The sequence below is a fragment of the Mirounga leonina genome, unplaced genomic scaffold (assembly GCF_011800145.1).
Source record: "Mirounga leonina isolate KUSES-001 unplaced genomic scaffold, KU_Mleo_1.0 Mir_177, whole genome shotgun sequence".
Lineage (NCBI taxonomy): Eukaryota > Metazoa > Chordata > Mammalia > Carnivora > Phocidae > Mirounga > Mirounga leonina.
This window is the reverse complement of record NW_023270459.1, coordinates 347,903-362,955: the sequence shown is the minus strand read 5'-3', so window position 1 is coordinate 362,955 and position 15,053 is coordinate 347,903. Positions and strand designations below refer to the sequence as shown.

Here is a 15,053-nt window from a genome sequence, read left to right as displayed (position 1 = left end):
GGGGCGGAGTGCAGTATGCAAATGAGCCTCCTGTTGGCGACCGACCCATTTCCCCTATCTTGCGGGGGGGGGGGGTGTTCTGAACTTCCTTGCTCCGCCCCGCGCGGCTCGCGCCTGCGCAAGCACCGTCTCCTCCGGGGGCGCGGTCACGTGCCCACCGGGCGAGGCGGGGGCGGAGCGTCGCGGGAGGTGGGGGCGGGGTATGGCGCGCTGTGCGGCGCTGGGCGGCTGGCACAAACGACGGCGCCGGGGCCGGAGGAAAAAGCTCGGTGAGGAGAGCTCGGGGAGGGAAGAGAACGGGGCGAAGAAGGCGCTCGAGCTCGGGCGCCGGCGCAAGCCGGGCGGGGTGTGGGGGCGCGCGCCGGCCCGGCGTGGCGGAGCGCGGCGACCCCGGGGAGGGAAGGGTGGGGGTAGGGCGTGGGGGAGGGAACGCGCCGGGCACGTTGAGTGCCGGCCGTTGGGGGGTTGGGGTGGGGGAGCGCGCGCCGGCGGGTGGGGAGAGGGAGGGGGTTCGTGGTCCGAGCGGTCCCTAGGCCCGGCTTCCGTCGCCTACAGCGCCCCGAGCGGGGAGGCCCGCGCCGAAGGGGCTTGGGAGGAGCCGCCTTCTCCCGTCCTGTCCCCGAGTGCGTGCGCCCTCCCCCGCCCTTTCCCCCGTTGCCGTGGACCCTCCTCCCGCGGCTGCCTTCCGTCTGTCTGTCTGTCTTAGGCCCTCCCTTCCGTCTGGGTGTGTGTCAGCCGCCGGCGGGCTTCCTCCCGTTGGGCTTAGGTTGACCCCTCCGCCCCGTTCTGTCCGGCTGTCTCAGGCCCGCCCTCCCAGCTTCTTCCCGGTCGGCTTTTCCGTCTCTGGGCCCCCCATTCTCTTTGTCTCTGGGCTCCCCGGTTTGCTCTGTGGAGCACCCCGTTCCAGCCGTGTGTCTCTGGAATCCCCAGGCAGATCTCCCGCTCCCCACTGCTCTAGCATTCCTTTTCTACTTGAGGTCCTCTCCGTCCTTTCTGTTTGCTGTGTCTGAGGATGCTCTCCCACAGCCCCCACCGCAGTCCTGTGTCTTTGGGTCATCTCCCCAGCCTCGCTCCTCCGGCTGCCTCCCTCACTGCCTCCTCTCTCCTTGTCCCCCTCCCCAAATTCCCATGGTCTTCTCCCCAGTGTGACCTCAGATTTGGGGGGACCGTGTAGCCAAATCTGACTTCCTCACTGCCCCTGCCACCCCTCACCTCTATCCCACTCCGAGTGCCTCTAGCTCTTCTCACATTCCTTTTTTTCCTCTCTCCCCCTTCAGCCACCCTGACGGGTCCTTTCCCAAGCCCCTAGGGGCGGCAGAGGACTTGGGGACCAGCGAGCACCCCCAGGGCGTGAGAAGAGCCTCTGCTGCCTGCCCTGCCTCACCCTGCCCTACGCCAGGCTCAGCCGCCCCGGCCCCCGGCTGCATCAAGTGGAGGAGGCGGAGGCGGAGGAGGGTGGCACCATGGGCCCGGGCCGTGCCCTCCATGCCCGGGGGATGAAGACGCTGCTGCCATGGACAGCCCGTGCCAGCCGCAGCCCCTGAGTCAGGCTCTTCCTCAGTTGCCGGGTTCTGTGTCGGAGCCCTTGGAGCCTGGTCGGGCCAGGATGGGGGTGGAGAGTTACCTGCCCTGTCCCCTGCTACCCTCCTACCACCGCCCGGGAGCGCCTGGTGAGGCCTCGGCGGGGAGTGGGACCCCCAGGGCCACAGCCACCTCCACGATAGCCAGCCCCCTTCGGGAGGGCTTCGGCGGGCAGGATGGTGGTGAGCTGCGCCCACTGCAGAGTGAGGGCGCTGCAGCACTGGTCACCAAGGGGTGCCAGCGACTGGCGGCCCAGGGCGCCCGGCCTGAGGCCCCCAAACGGAAGTGGGCAGAGGATGGTGGGGACGCCCCAGCACCCAGCAAGCGGTCCTGGGCCAGGCAGGAGAACCAGGAGGCAGAGGCTGAAGGGGAGGGCAGCATGGGCTGCAGCAGTGGCAATGGCGAGGCCAGTGCGGGGCCGAGGGAGGAGGTGCTGCCCGCCGCGCCTGAGCGCCTGGCCCTGGACTATATCGTGCCCTGCATGCGGTACTACGGCATCTGTGTCAAGGACAGCTTCCTGGGGGCGGCGCTGGGTGGCTGCGTGCTGGCCGAGGTGGAGGCCCTGAAGCGGAGCGGGCGCCTGCGTGACGGGCAGCTGGTGAGCCAGCGGGCTATCCCGCCGCGCAGCATTCGCGGGGACCAGATTGCCTGGGTGGAAGGCCATGAGCCGGGCTGCCGAAGCATCGGGGTCCTCATGGCCCACGTGGACGCTGTGATCCGCCACTGCGCTGGGCGCCTGGGTGGCTACGTCATCAACGGGCGCACCAAGGTAAGGCTGTGAGGGCCTTGTGTGGAGGGGGCCCCCAGCACCTGCTTGGTGGGCACCTGGTGTTCTGAGTATCGGCGCCCTTGGAGATAGGCTTGTGGGGTCACTAAAGGACTTGGGCAGCTCCAGTGGAGTGAGTGTTGGTGCTGGAGTTTGATTGGGGCTCTCCCTCCCTGTGGGGACTTTGGGGGTCTGTGCACTTTCTCTTTCCCCATTCGCCTCTCTTTTCATCCATCCCTGTCTCGTCTGTCGTTTCAGTCGCCTGCCTCTGGCCTGTCCTCTGGTCTGTCCCTTCTGTCTCCCAGGCAGGAGAACCAGAAGGCAGAGTGGGGAGGGTGGCAGTGGTGAGGCCCGTGCCAGGCTGAGCGAGGAGGTGCTGCCCGCTGTGCTTGGCGCTGGACTGCGTTGTACCCCCTGTGCCACACTGTGGCATGTGGGGCCGGGACAGCTTCCTGGGTGCCTGGGTGCTGGCCTTGCGGGAGGGGGATCCTATCCTTCATCTTCATTGTGCTTCCCCATGCTAATGCCTGTCCTGTATCCTTTCTGTCCATCACTGTATTCTTGTCCGTTCTGATCTGTTCCCTTGATTCTCTGTTCTGTGTCTTGTCTTGGTACCGTTTTCTTGTTCTACAGTAGTTTATGTATATATATATTAATTTTTTTTTTTTTTTTTTGGAACCTGGGCTTTTTTGAGAACGCTGAAGCCACAGACCCTCTTTTAAGAAAAATGCTCATTTGTCTAGCTCATGGGCAGTCATCAGCGCCTCCTGAGCCTCCAGCTGCCCATTTGAGAACCTAGGGTCAGGAGCTCTGCACAAGACAGTGGTCTTTTGGGCCTTTCTGGCTTTCTGACACAATAATTTTCTTCATAGAGGGGTGAGAGAGCTCTGGCTTTGAGTCCAAGCCTAGTGTCATTTGGCCAAGGCCCCGTAGGGAGTGCCTACTGCACGCCAGTGACGCCTGGCTGATGGCAGGGCTGTTTGCTTCCCTGCGGGCATGAGGCCGTGCTCCTAATGTCTCCTCCCTCCTCCCTCTGATCCCATCTTGGGTTCTGCCTCTGTGCAGCTTCTGTCTCCAGCTGGAGCTGGCTCAGGGACCCAGGCTCCCTCGGGCCGAGGCCAGCATCCTCTCCACCCAGCTCGGACTTGTCCTACTTCCCCCTCCCTCCCGTTACTTGATAGCTGGAGAGCCAGAGGAGGCCCTTCCCTGGGCTCTGCTCCTGTGCAGGCAGGAGAGATGAGAGATGAGTCTCCTGGCCACAAGGTGCTCAGCATCTTCACCCCAGGTCACCCATCCTCGCAGGAGGGAGGTTGAGGGGAGACCGTGAGAACTGAATGGCCCAGGGCAGCACACTTTCCTTAGCCTCAGTTTGCTTATCCACAGGATAGGAAAATCAGCTAAGTCCCCAGCTAGTCTTTGGCAGTTTTAGGAGGGGAGGGCAAAGTAGAGTGAGCAGATCTTTCCCCTTTGGTGCCTTGGATGTGGTTGGGGCTAGGGCCCCGGCTAAGATTGGGGGCTGCGGGGGCGTTGGGACTATTTTAGCTCCGGGTGAGTTCTCTTGTCCTGGGAGGATAAGAACAAACCTGGCTAGACTGAGCAGGGCGGGGGGAGCCGACCCAGTCACTGGAGTTCCTCTCACACTCCCCCCACCCCACCCCCCCGCTCCGGTGAGATGCCCACTCCGGTGAGATGCCCACTCCAGGCTTCCCCACCTACAACGTGCAACCTCTGGACTCCCTCCCCAGGCTCTGAAATAAGAGTGTGGGGTTCCACGGTGGGGGGGCACAGATCACCAGTGTGGCTAGGGCCCGCAACAACCTGCCTGTTGGTCGTTCCTGAATGGAGCTCCTATGTTCTATTCTCCCAGCTGTCTCTAATCCCTCTGCTCAGCTGACCTGCAGGTGGGAGAGAGTTGACTCCCACTGGCATCAAGGACAACCATAGGGGACCACAGGGAGGGCCTGGCTGGCTTGGTTGCCCCTTTAAGAGCAGCGTGGAGGTGGGGCCTGCTATCATTGGCTCAGTCCCCAGTTTCTGACGTGTGTGTGTGTGTGTGTGTGTGTGTGGTGTGGGTGTGGGTGTGGGTGTTGGGGCTTTTGGCACATTGTCACAATAGCCTTTAATTCTTTAGTCTCCTGGCTCTGATACTAGCTGCCCCTTCCCTGAGATGGGAGGGTGAGGAGCAGGCTTTCATGTCCTTCTGCTTGTTGTCCCTTTCCCTTGTGGGGGCAGGAAGTAGGTACTTCTCTGGGGCCAGAGGATGCCCCCCCTCCACCAAGGTGTGTATGGGGGGGGATTGGTGGAAGTTTAAAGGGCCTCTTTCTGTGCCTAGGCTTCATGCACAACTCCCCTTCCACTCCAGAATACAGGTGCTGCCCCTGCCTGCATGGTGGGAGACCCTGTGTGAGGGTGTGCGGGGCAGGACGCAGTGGAGTCCCTGAGACCCAGAGGAGTGCTTTCTGTAAGCAGCTACTGCCTGGGCTCTAGGGACACACGCCTGGCCCCAGGGGCTTCCCCGGGACTGCCCGTTGGGCCAGTACTAGGTAAACAAGTACCTGGACTGATCTCACATCTAGAGGGGTGGATGGAAAATCAGCCTTCAGCCGGAGTATTCAGGTGCCCTTTGATCTGAGATGTGTGTTCCCCAAATAATTTTCCAGGCAGGGGCAGAGGCTCTGTGGATGAGCTTGGCCTGGTCAGAGAGCAGTTAGGAGGCCTGAGGGGCTGGAGCAGAGTGAAGGCAGTAGTTGATATTGGTGGCCTTGGAGGCTGAGGCTGTGAAAATAGGAAATTGATGTTTTGCATTTTCTCGGCATGTGATGGGGGTCTTGAGGGATTTGAGTGATGAGCTGGAGGAAAGGGTTTCTGGCTGCTGTGTGGAGATGGATTGTGGGAAAGAGGCTGCAGCCCTGGACCCCTCTCCCCACCCCATCCTTGTGCAGAACCAGCAAAATCTTTGCTTGGATTCTATCTGGGGAGGGCTTGCCGGTCCTTCATCAGTGATTCACTGATTGCAGGCCACCTGGGCTTAGCCACGTTCTTTTCTCCCAGTGAAGTGGTTGCTCAGAGCACTGACCCATTTGCAGGGAGTGAGCAGCGCAGAGATTGTCCTGAACCCCGGGGATGTGGGGGCCAAGGTCTTGCCCCGGTGCCGCCAGAGAGAAGCCTGGCTCTCCACTGCTGGGTGGTCTCAACCGGCTGCAGCCCTCCTGGCCTCCATCCCAGGGCGCATGCTGTGGTCTTCGGGTACGCGCACGTTTAGTGCAGGGCTGTGGACTGCTCGTGCCGGGTGAGCCCCGGGAGTAACGTGTTGGAAGAAGGCTGAGGATTGAGTTGACCTGGGCTCCCCGGGAGTGCTAGGCCAGCCTCCTGGCCATCTTTTTGATCAGGAATGTTTATCCTAGGGCTGTTTCTCGGGGCTGTGGCCCACAGGCGTAGCTGAGCGCGAGTGGGGAGCAGCCGGCGGCGGTCTCTGGTCCGGAATGAGCATGGCTCAGGGTGTCAAGACAGATGGTCCAAGGAGCTGGAGGGTCTGCACACCAGTACTCCGTTAGCCTTATGCAGCCCTCCCAAGTGGCTTTGGGCAAAGGGTAGGACAGGGACTTTTTTTTTTTTTAATGTCATTTCAGCCTGTGCTTTGGCTTTCCATCACGTGGCAGGCACTCTGCTTGGTGCTTTCCCGAACATTTGTCTGACTCGATTCCCACAACTGCCCGTGAAGTAGTTTATCAGCTCCATTTCACGGATGAGGAACCTGAGACAGGAAACGAAGTGTCCCGCCTGATATTACAGCTGGTGTGGCAGCACTGGGCCTTGAACCTGGGAGTTCGGTCTGAAGGAACGCTGGGGCCCTTTCCCTCGCTCCACATCCGCTTTTCTGTCAGCTCCCTGATGGGAAACAGGCCGGAGCAGCTGGGGCCGAGGCCTCGGGATGGCAGCCACCTGGGAGAGGTCAGAACCCTGTGGCTAGACCTGTACACACAAGCCAGGGTCTGTGGGGGTCAGGAATGTCCAGGTCTGTAAACAAAGGAGGTGTTTATTAGTCTGTTTAACGGATAAGGCTGTGATGGAATTGTCAGGGGCTACCCAGCAGTTTATCCTTGGAGTGGGGGTTAGAGCTCAGGTTCTGGTCACACTCAGGGTTTTGGTACTTGTTTATATGTGTAGGAAATACATTTATTTAGTGCAGATTCTTTGTAGTCAAGGGCAGCAGTTCTCAAGATTGCTGTACATTAGAATTATTTGGGGAACCTTTCAATATTCCAGGCTCCACCTTAGACCAAGTATTTCCGAACCTCTGAGATGGGCCTGGGCATCAGCATCCCAGGTGATTCCATGCTGAAGCCAAGGTCAGGAACCCCTGGTGCAGGGCTGTGAGGCCACATCCCTCCATACCAGAAAACATGTAAATTGGTTTTATTCTGAAAGGTCTGGTGGGGGGTAGGGTCAGGTTATCTTTAAAAAACAAGATCCTCAGTTACTCATCGAGCCCCGTCTGGGTGCCCGGCTTTGGGCACGTGTGTGTGGGGAGTGGGCTCTGGAGGCCCAAGAGCTGTGGCTTGGCTGACCAAGAAGTAAGTCTGGGGGCTGGAGCCCTTGGGAAGAGTCTGGGGAGAGACGAGGGGCCGGGAAGGGTGAGAAAGAGGAGGTAACGGTTGCTTCCCCGAGTATCTCTGCCTCGCCCCGTAAGCCCACTCCCATCTGTTTCTGCCAGGCCATGGTGGCGTGTTACCCAGGCAACGGGCTGGGGTACGTGAGGCATGTCGACAATCCCCATGGCGATGGGCGCTGCATCACCTGCATCTATTACCTGAATCAGAACTGGGATGTCAAGGTAGGGCTTGGGGGGTCAGGGTGGGGGCGGGAGTGAGGGTGAGGCGGCTGCATCAACTCCATTTTGCGCTCCCAGCTCAGCTTCTGGCATTCTCCACGGCGGGGCAGTGCAGTGTCGGCCTGCTGGCTGGCTCTTCCTGGGAAATGGCACCTCCTTGTCTCCAGCTGACCGGGTGGTGGCAGCACCACCCTTTCCCATTTCCTGTCTTTAGTAGCTTCCTGCCTGGCTCCATGGTGACGCAGACTCTGGGCTGTCACTCACTCTGAGAGCCTGAGTGGTGGGAGGGGGGGATGTGTGCGGTTGCCACATCCAGAGCCCAGGGCGGTGCAAGGCAGAGGCTCCAGGCTGGACCCGCCAGCCTCCTGCCTCATCCTCTGGCCTGCCCCTAGGTGCATGGCGGCCTGCTGCAGATCTTCCCTGAGGGCCGGCCTGTGGTTGCCAACATTGAGCCCCTCTTTGATCGGTTGCTCATTTTCTGGTCTGATCGGCGGAACCCCCACGAGGTGAAACCAGCCTATGCCACCAGGTATGATCGATACTTGTGGGGGTGTGCTCAGGCGTCCCGCTCTGTGCCGACGAAGTCCTGTCAGACCCCAGGAGTGGCTAGGAAGTGAAGCACTGACGGGCCCAGGTGGAACAGAACCAGGCCCAGAAGGGTGGACTGCAGTGTCATTGTGGATGTGGTGGCTGGGATTGAAGGAGAGTCATGCTCACTGCCCTTCGGGGCTGCTCTGGTCCCCAGGTACGCCATCACCGTCTGGTATTTTGATGCTAAGGAGCGGGCAGCAGCCAAAGACAAGTATCAACTAGGTACCTGCTTCCCCAGTGGCATCCCGTCCCTCAAGCCCTTCCTGTTCCATGTACCTCACAAGGCCTCAAGTCCCCTTAGCCACCTCGTCAGTCTCTTCCTAAAGTTTGCAGCTCTTTTTTTCTCCTCTCTGCCCATTTTCCCTAGGCAGCCCTCTCTCGGGCACCCCCAGCATGCGGGCCTCTCCTCCATCTTCCCACATTCTTCTTGGCCTCTGCGTCCCTTCCCTGGTGACCCCCTGTCTCCTCTCGCCTCCCCCCTAGCGTCCGGACAGAAAGGTGTCCAAGTACCTGTGTCACAGCCGACTACGCCCACCTAGTGGCCAGCCCCAGAGCTGCATGGACAGACAGCCTGCCCTGTCTTGGGGAGAGCCTTTGGCCCTGTGCTGCTGGCCCAGCCCCCTGCCAGTCTCGGTGCCTGCTCCTTCGCTGCCACCACCGCTGCTTCCGGCTTTGCCTCCAGCCTGCCTGGTGTGGAGAGCTCCGTCTGACGCTGAGGACCAGGGAGGAGAGACCTCTGCTGGCCTGTGATGGGGGCTGGGGCTGTGACCTGGGCAGGGGCCGGTGTCGGGAGCCACCATCACTGGCACTGGGGCCCGGTGGCTTGCCCTGTCCGGTTGTGCTCCTCTCAGACGGGGAGAGCTGGAAGGAGCCATTGCCACCTCCCACCAGGCTGCGGGATCGGGGGTTGGGGATGTCATGGCCTCTTGCTGGCAGAGGTTCGTGGGGGGGACAGTATCCCCAAGCCCCCCACTCCTCCAGCCTGGAATGTGAAGTGACCCCCCAACCCCTATGGCCACGGCACCTTCTGGACTAGGCTGCCCCTGCGTGGGCAGGAGAAAAGGTGCTGGGAGGAGCATGGGTGTGAAGAGTCCTGTCAGCCAAGAAAGAAATAAAAGTTTACCTCAGAGCTGCAAACGTCTGATTCTCTCGCTCCCTCTTATTGGTAAGGAGACCTGTCCATCTGCAGTTTGGGGCCTTTATTGACCAAAGGGGGAAAGGAGGTCCGGGAGCCGGTGAGCAGAGGGCAGCTGAGCCCGACCACAGCGGGCCACCAGGCGGAGCTGGAAGGCTGGGGGGGATGTTGCCCAGGCCAGTGCATTGCAGGGTGAGGTCGATGTTGGTGGGGCTCCCCACAGGGAGCAGGCAGAACCGCTGCAGGATGGCGGTGAAGAAGAGGAAGATCTCAGATCGCGCCAGGCCTGCGTCCAGGCACACCCGTTTTCCTGAGGAGACAGGGATGCAGGGTGGGAACCATGCACCCCCGGGGCCTGCCCAGCCTCGTCTCCTCCCTTCCTGGCCCAGACCTGGGGCAAAGGGCATGAAGGCATCGTTGCTCTGGAACTTGCCCTTGTCGTCCAGGAACTTGGTGGGGTTGAAGCAGTCTGGGTCTTTGAACCGGGTGGGGTCCCGGTGTGAAGACACGAGCAGAGGAATCACAAAGGTGCCCTGGGGGGTGGGGTGCACAGGGGTTATCCTGTGCACTTGCTTAGTCATCCAAGACCCCATTTAAAAGCCAGTGGGAAGGTGGGCCTTCTTTCCTGATCCCAGGGCACATGCTCAGGGCTGATGGTTTCAGTTATAGGTGCTCCCAGGCCCGCACAGAATCCCCACGCTTGGTGGGCACCTTGGGCGGAAAGTAGCCGCGCAGGTGGGCGTCATGGGTGAGGGCACGTGGCAGCACGCTGATGCAGCGCTGGATCTCGTGCAGCACGGCGTTCGTGTAGGGCAGGTGCTCCCGGTCCTCCAGCCTTGGGGTGCACATCCGCCCTACCACAGCATCCAGCTCGGCCCGCACTTTGGCTGGTGTGGGCAGAGGATGTGAGCTGCGCACGCCCTGGCTGCCAGCCATCCCCAAACCCTAGCCCCCACACCCCAGGCTTTCCAGCTCCCGGACCTGCCACCTCTGGGTACTTAAGCAGAATGAGGAGCCCATAGCGCAGAGTGGTGCTCGTGGTCTCGGTGCCGCCGAAGAAAAGGTTATGCGTCGTCATCACCAATGTCTCCTCCTGGAAATGGCTCTCTGGGTCTTTCTGTGGACAGAGATGGGTGCTGCGGCGTGCCTGGCACCTCCTGGTGGGCGGCAAGGGGAGAGTTCTATGGTCGCAGGGGCCTGCACCTTATCCATCTGATCCAGGAACCAATCGATGAAATCACGGGGCTCCCCAGGCCGCCGCGTCTGCTAGTGCCGCTGGATTTGCTCAGAGATAAAGACCCGAAGCTCCGTGAAGTTTTGAAAGATTCGGTGGTGCGGGCCCGGGAGCCAGTCAAGGAAGGAGGGGAAAATGTTGTACATCTAGGGCGACAAGACCGCAACAAGACCTCGAACAAGTCCACTAGTTCCCCTGTGGGGAGATTGCACCAGGACTTTGATGTTCTAAGTTCTAGAACTCTCCCCTTCCAAGATTCTAAGACTTGACCTAATGATCCAAGGTCGGTAGGTCTATGTACTCCGGGTTTGGCGTAGGTTAGACACAGGAGGGAGGGTCTGAGGCTGGCCCTCTCACCTCGCCCCATCTGGAACTCATAATGCGGAAGTTGTCATGGAAGAGGTCCAGGAGCCTCAGGAACTCCGGGTCCTCATAGCCATAGCGGTTCCCGAAGACCACTGAACAGATAACGTTAGACACAGCATCATCTAGTAGCCGCCGGGGGTCGAATGGCGTTCCTGGGAGTCGGAACAGGACAGGGTCTTTTCGCTGTGGCTCCGCTTACTGACTTCGTTCCACGACAAATGTCTTCCCGCGTCCCCCGCCTTGCTTTTTAAATATTTTATTTTTAAGTAATCGCTACACCAAACCTGGGGCTGGAACCTACAACCCTGACGGAGAGTCGCTTGCTCTACCGACTGAGCTAGCCAGACACCCCACCCTACCCCTTCTTGATCATTGGCCACATCCCCACCAGGCCGCACCAATGGTGCCTTGAAATTCGCCGAGCAGACAAGCCGCTTCCTCCAGGATGCGCTCCTCTATGGTCCGCGTTGCCAGTCCGAACTCCTTTAGTGCTCCCAGCGCAAAATTGCGCAGCGTCCCCCAGCGCCGCCCGTTCGAAAACACGATGCCTGGGGGTGGGGCACGGAAGGGGCGGGCCGGGGATTGGCCACGCCCCATCGTGGAAGCGTCCAGCGTTGGAGCCGGCTTCCTCGCAACCCTTCAATTCTGCTGCTTTCAGACCTCTTGGTTGCCACCCAGCCTTCTCGGCCTTGTCCGCACCTTGGCCCCACCACTGCTGCTCTCGATCCCCCACCAGTGCTTGCTACCTTTGGCTTTGACTCTTGGGCTCGTCTCTTCTAGTGGCTGCAGCAGAAACCAGCGCCCACCTCCCCCCCACCCATTCGGCTCCTACACCTTAGCTCCGCCCCACCGTCTCGCTGTTTGCCTTCATTGGCCTTCTCATTCGGCCCCGCCCCATCCCCCGGCCCCGCCCTTTATCGCTCAAACTGGGTGGTCCAGGCCCTCACTTCCACAGCCTGGGGCTCACCGTTTCCGCGGGTGAAGCGTTCGAAACAGCCATGGTCCCGCGGCCGGAGAAGGCATCCGCTTGCAGCACTAATGCGTCCCGCAGCGCTGAGTAGCCGCACAGCACCACTGCAGGGCGCGGGCCCAGCCGCACTGTGAACACTGGGCCCCAGCGGCCAGAGAGCTACGCGGAGCGGGTGCTCAGCGCGTCCTGGTCCGGGCTCCTGACCCCTCCTCCACCCCAGAGCCCCCGCCCCCTGCTCCCTTTCCTTCCGACCCAGGAGTCCCCATCTCATCCCCTCATCACTGGCGGAGGAGGTCAGATCCCCACCTCCTTCCTCCATCCGCAGGAGTCCAGGCCCCCAGCTCCCTCTACCCAGGGGATCTACAAGACCAGGGCCCGAGCCCTCTGCACCCTCAGAACTAGCCGTCTTGGCCCTCGGTACTCTCCTCCCCGCCTTGAACCAGGAGAACAGACCCCTCGGCACCCCTTCCCGCCGCCCCCCGACCTGCCTTCTCACTCTAGGCTCCTCCTCCCTCAGGACCCAGGAGTGGGGCGGGGAGAGAGAAGGGGATCCCAGAGCTACTCTGCCAGGAACCAGGAACTCAGGCCCACTGTCCCTCTCCTCTCTCAAGCAGATGTCCAGGCTCCCGGCTTCCACCCCTAGTCTCCTTCCTTCCTGGAACACAGGACTCCGGCCCCTCAACCCTCCTCAGGACTCATGGGGTAAGAGCCCTCAGCTGTCTTCATTCAGAGAACCAGGACCTCCAGCCCCCCAGCCCACGGTCGGGGCTACCTCCATGAGTGCACGGTCCAGGCGTCCGGACTCCAGCTGCAGCAGGTTCCCCAGCAGTGGGAGTGCTGTAGGCCCCGGGGGTAGGGCCCCCTGAGTCTGGGCACCCTGAGCACTCCAACCCCACCTGGCTAGGGCCAGCAGCAGGAGGAGCAGCGGCACTGTGATGCCCATGAGCATCATGCCCTTTAACCTCCCTGCCTGCCCCCCTTCGCCTTTATTTGATTCCCTTTGGGTCTTGGGTGGAGCCCCCGCCGGATACCTGGATACCCAGAGTGGGAGTGGTGGGAGAGGTGGGCGTCTCCAGGCTGCTCATATTGCAGATTCCCCAACCCAAGGTCTCCACCGAGCCCCCCAGCTCTGTCACTGTTGTGCCAGGCGCAGCCTGCCCTATTGGGCAGCTTTGTTGTGCTAGCATTCCATATCAATACACCTGACCAACAGGTGCACCCTACTGAGCCTTTGGGTCCTTGGGGTCCATCTTCCTTGACCCGTAGGTGTGCATTTCTGAACCCCCTGGCCACCTTTGGGCCCGTGACCCCCTGAATGCTCTACCCTATACTTCTGATTCCTAAATACATGTTTGACTTCCAAATACACTTCTAAAAACACCCCTGGTGACATACCCATTAGCCTGGCACTCCTGTGCCCTGTGCTTGTGATTCCTAGGGACAGGCGCCTGAGCCCCTGTCACTTCCATGCCCTTGCTCTTGGAACCGTGTATGCTGTACCCGTTCACTGTTCAGGAAGGCGACCCACCCTCCTGCAGGCCCCTGCCTGGCCGGATCCAGCCTTCCGCCAGGTGCCTGGCACAGGGCCCAGACCTGGGGAGAGGGTGGGGACGGCACAGCCTCTGGGACTGGCCTTGTCTCTGGGAGTGTCTCTCAGGGTCTCTGTCTCTCTCTGTTTATCTTTGTTTCAGCTCTCAGCGTCTTCCTCTGTGTTTCTTTGTTCATCTCTCTCTCTCTCTCTTTCCGCCTCTGTTTTACTCTGCTTCTGTTCCTGTTGGTATCCCTCTCAGTTCTCTTTCCCTTCATCTCCCCCTTCCCCGTCTCCCTGCCTCTGTCTCTGCCCTGGATCTCCCGACCTGTCAGGCTTTCTCCGTCCAGGAACCCTGGTGAGCCGCCCTCTCTGGGTCGCTTCGAGAGCAGGCGTTTGTCCTGTTCGCTTCTGTATCCCCGGCACTAAAACAGTGCTCAGCGCACAGAGGGTGCTCAGTAAATGTTTGTAGAGCCAATGCATGACTCTGTCCCGATTTCTGTCTGTCTCTGTCTTTAACTCGGACTCTATTTTCCTCCGTCTCTGTCTTTTGCCAGATCCTTGTGACCTTCTCTCTCCTTGTCTGTCTCTGTGTCTCACCTTTTATGGCTCCTGTCTCTCTAGTTCCCTTTTCCTTCTGCTCTCAGATCTCTGTCTCTCTTCATCTCTGTTCCTCTCAATTTCTAGCTCTGCTTTAGAATCTCCTTGTCTTCCTTCTCTCTGGGCATGTCTCTCCCTTCCTGTCAGTGCCTCCCTGTCTCTCTGTGTCTCTCCTAGTCTGTGGTTTTCAGGATCTCTCCTGTCTGTCTCTCTGCATCTCTCTGTCTCTCTGCATCTCTTTTTTAGTATGTCCATGTGTTTCTCTTTGCTGTCTCTTCATCTTTCTTCCTCAAGACCTCGGAGTCTCTCCCTCTCTCTCTCCCCCTCCGTGTCCCTGCCTGGGCCCTTGGGGCAGACTCTGTGGTTGGCCTGTGGTGAGAACAGCGTGGGGATTAAGGAGCCAACGCCTGGTATGGGGACCGCCTATAAGTCTCAGCAGAGCATGTCCCAGTTTCTGGATGGCCTTGGGGAGACCCCGTTTAGGGTATGGTCATCCGGGCCACCTCCACCCATGGCTGGGGAGCCACCACCACTCTGCCTAACTCTGACTCCACGGAACCGAAGACGCCCCATTCATTGAGAAATGCTTCTCTCAGCAGGATGTCAGGCTGACAAATCCAGTCCCAGGTCAGGAGGCCCCGTGCTGGGACTGCTATCCCCACCCCAAAGGGAGGAATTGCAAGACAAAGGAATAGTCTGAGTAGTCTTCCAGTGTCTTACTTCTCCCCTTCATAGCTCTTCCTCTCTGGACTTCTCTGGCCATTTCTGTTTCTTTATCGCTCTCTCTCTTCTCTGTCTCCCCATTTCTCCATCCGTGTACCCCTCTGCGTCTCTGACTTGTGATGTGGAAGGGAGCAGTGTTGGAGTCTGAGTTCTGTTCCCAGCCCTGCCTGCTTCCGGCTATGTGATCTTGGCCAAGTCATTTCACCTCTCCGAGTCTCTAAAAGTGTATAATGTGGGACGCTTGGGTGGCTCAATCGGTTGAGCATCTGCCTTCAGCTCAGGTCATGATCCCGGAGTCCTAGGATGGAGCCCTGCGTCGGACTCCCTGCTCAGTGGGGAGTCTGTTTCTCCCTCTCCTCCTTGCTCGTGGTTTTTCTCACTGTCTCAAATAAATAAAATCTTTTAAAAAGTGTATAATGCTTCTTTGTCTTATAGGGAGATTTAGATGGGGGGCATTTATAGTGAATAGGAAGCACTGTGTAAGTATTAGTGTTATTTCTCAGTCTCTGTGTCTCTGTCTCTGGGTCTGTCAAGTTCTCCCTGCTTCCATCTCCATCTCCATCTTGTATGGCACCCTGCATCTCTTGCAGACCCGTCCTGTGTATCTCTGGGCTTCTGCCTTTTTCTCTGTCTTGGTTTCTCTGCCTCTCTGTCGTCAGGCTGTCGTCCGACCCTTACCCCAGGACACAATTTCTCCCAATTTCTAGCCACTCTAAGAGTGAAGGTAG

General features: G+C 59.7%; 3 protein-coding genes across 4 annotated transcripts; 1 reads left to right on the top strand and 2 right to left on the bottom strand.

Moving 5' to 3' along the window:
- The first annotated feature begins 181 nt into the window (after nt 1-181).
- EGLN2 (egl-9 family hypoxia inducible factor 2) lies at nt 182-8,906 on the top strand. Of its 2 annotated transcripts, XM_035023300.1 has the most exons (6): nt 182-269; nt 1,278-2,350; nt 7,062-7,181; nt 7,571-7,707; nt 7,924-7,991; nt 8,253-8,898. In XM_035023300.1, exons 2-6 carry the CDS (start codon nt 1,514-1,516, stop codon nt 8,306-8,308), a joined length of 1,218 nt encoding a protein of 405 aa, XP_034879191.1. In that variant the 5' UTR covers nt 182-269; nt 1,278-1,513; the 3' UTR covers nt 8,309-8,898. The 2 variants fall into 2 exon arrangements, with proteins under 2 accessions (XP_034879191.1, XP_034879190.1); XM_035023299.1 differs by lacking the exon at nt 7,924-7,991 and having other exon boundaries at nt 8,253-8,906.
- Nucleotides 8,810-11,268, bottom strand: LOC118022641 (cytochrome P450 2F2-like). The gene is given in 5 exon segments (XM_035023303.1): nt 8,810-9,791; nt 9,886-10,021; nt 10,102-10,284; nt 10,496-10,656; nt 10,903-11,268. Coding segments are annotated over 5 exon segments (903 nt in total). The 5' UTR covers nt 11,102-11,268; the 3' UTR covers nt 8,810-9,567.
- Nucleotides 11,269-11,414: 146 nt separating this feature from the next.
- LOC118022640 (cytochrome P450 2B15-like) lies at nt 11,415-12,838 on the bottom strand. Its single transcript, XM_035023302.1, has 2 exons — nt 12,247-12,838; nt 11,415-11,633 (listed from the first exon to the last, which is right to left on the bottom strand). The coding sequence occupies exons 1-2, from the start codon at nt 12,424-12,426 to the stop codon at nt 11,448-11,450; spliced, it is 366 nt and encodes a 121-aa protein (XP_034879193.1). The 5' UTR covers nt 12,427-12,838; the 3' UTR covers nt 11,415-11,447.
- Between the last annotated feature and the right edge of the window lie 2,215 nt (nt 12,839-15,053).

Excerpts from the sequence above, each read along its gene's own strand:
- EGLN2 (XM_035023299.1), top strand. The coding sequence starts at position 1,514 with ATGGACAGCCCGTGCCAGCCGCAGCCCCTGAGTCAGGCTCTTCCTCAG. Across the intron at positions 2,351-7,061 it reads TCATCAACGGGCGCACCAAG|GCCATGGTGGCGTGTTACCC; the intron begins GTAAGGCTGTGA and ends TGTTTCTGCCAG. Across the intron at positions 7,708-8,252 it reads AAACCAGCCTATGCCACCAG|CGTCCGGACAGAAAGGTGTC; the intron begins GTATGATCGATA and ends CCTCCCCCCTAG.
- LOC118022640 (XM_035023302.1), bottom strand. The coding sequence starts at position 12,426 with ATGATGCTCATGGGCATCACAGTGCCGCTGCTCCTCCTGCTGCTGGCC. Across the intron at positions 11,634-12,246 it reads TGGACCGTGCACTCATGGAG|CTCTCTGGCCGCTGGGGCCC; the intron begins GTAGCCCCGACC and ends CGCTCCGCGTAG.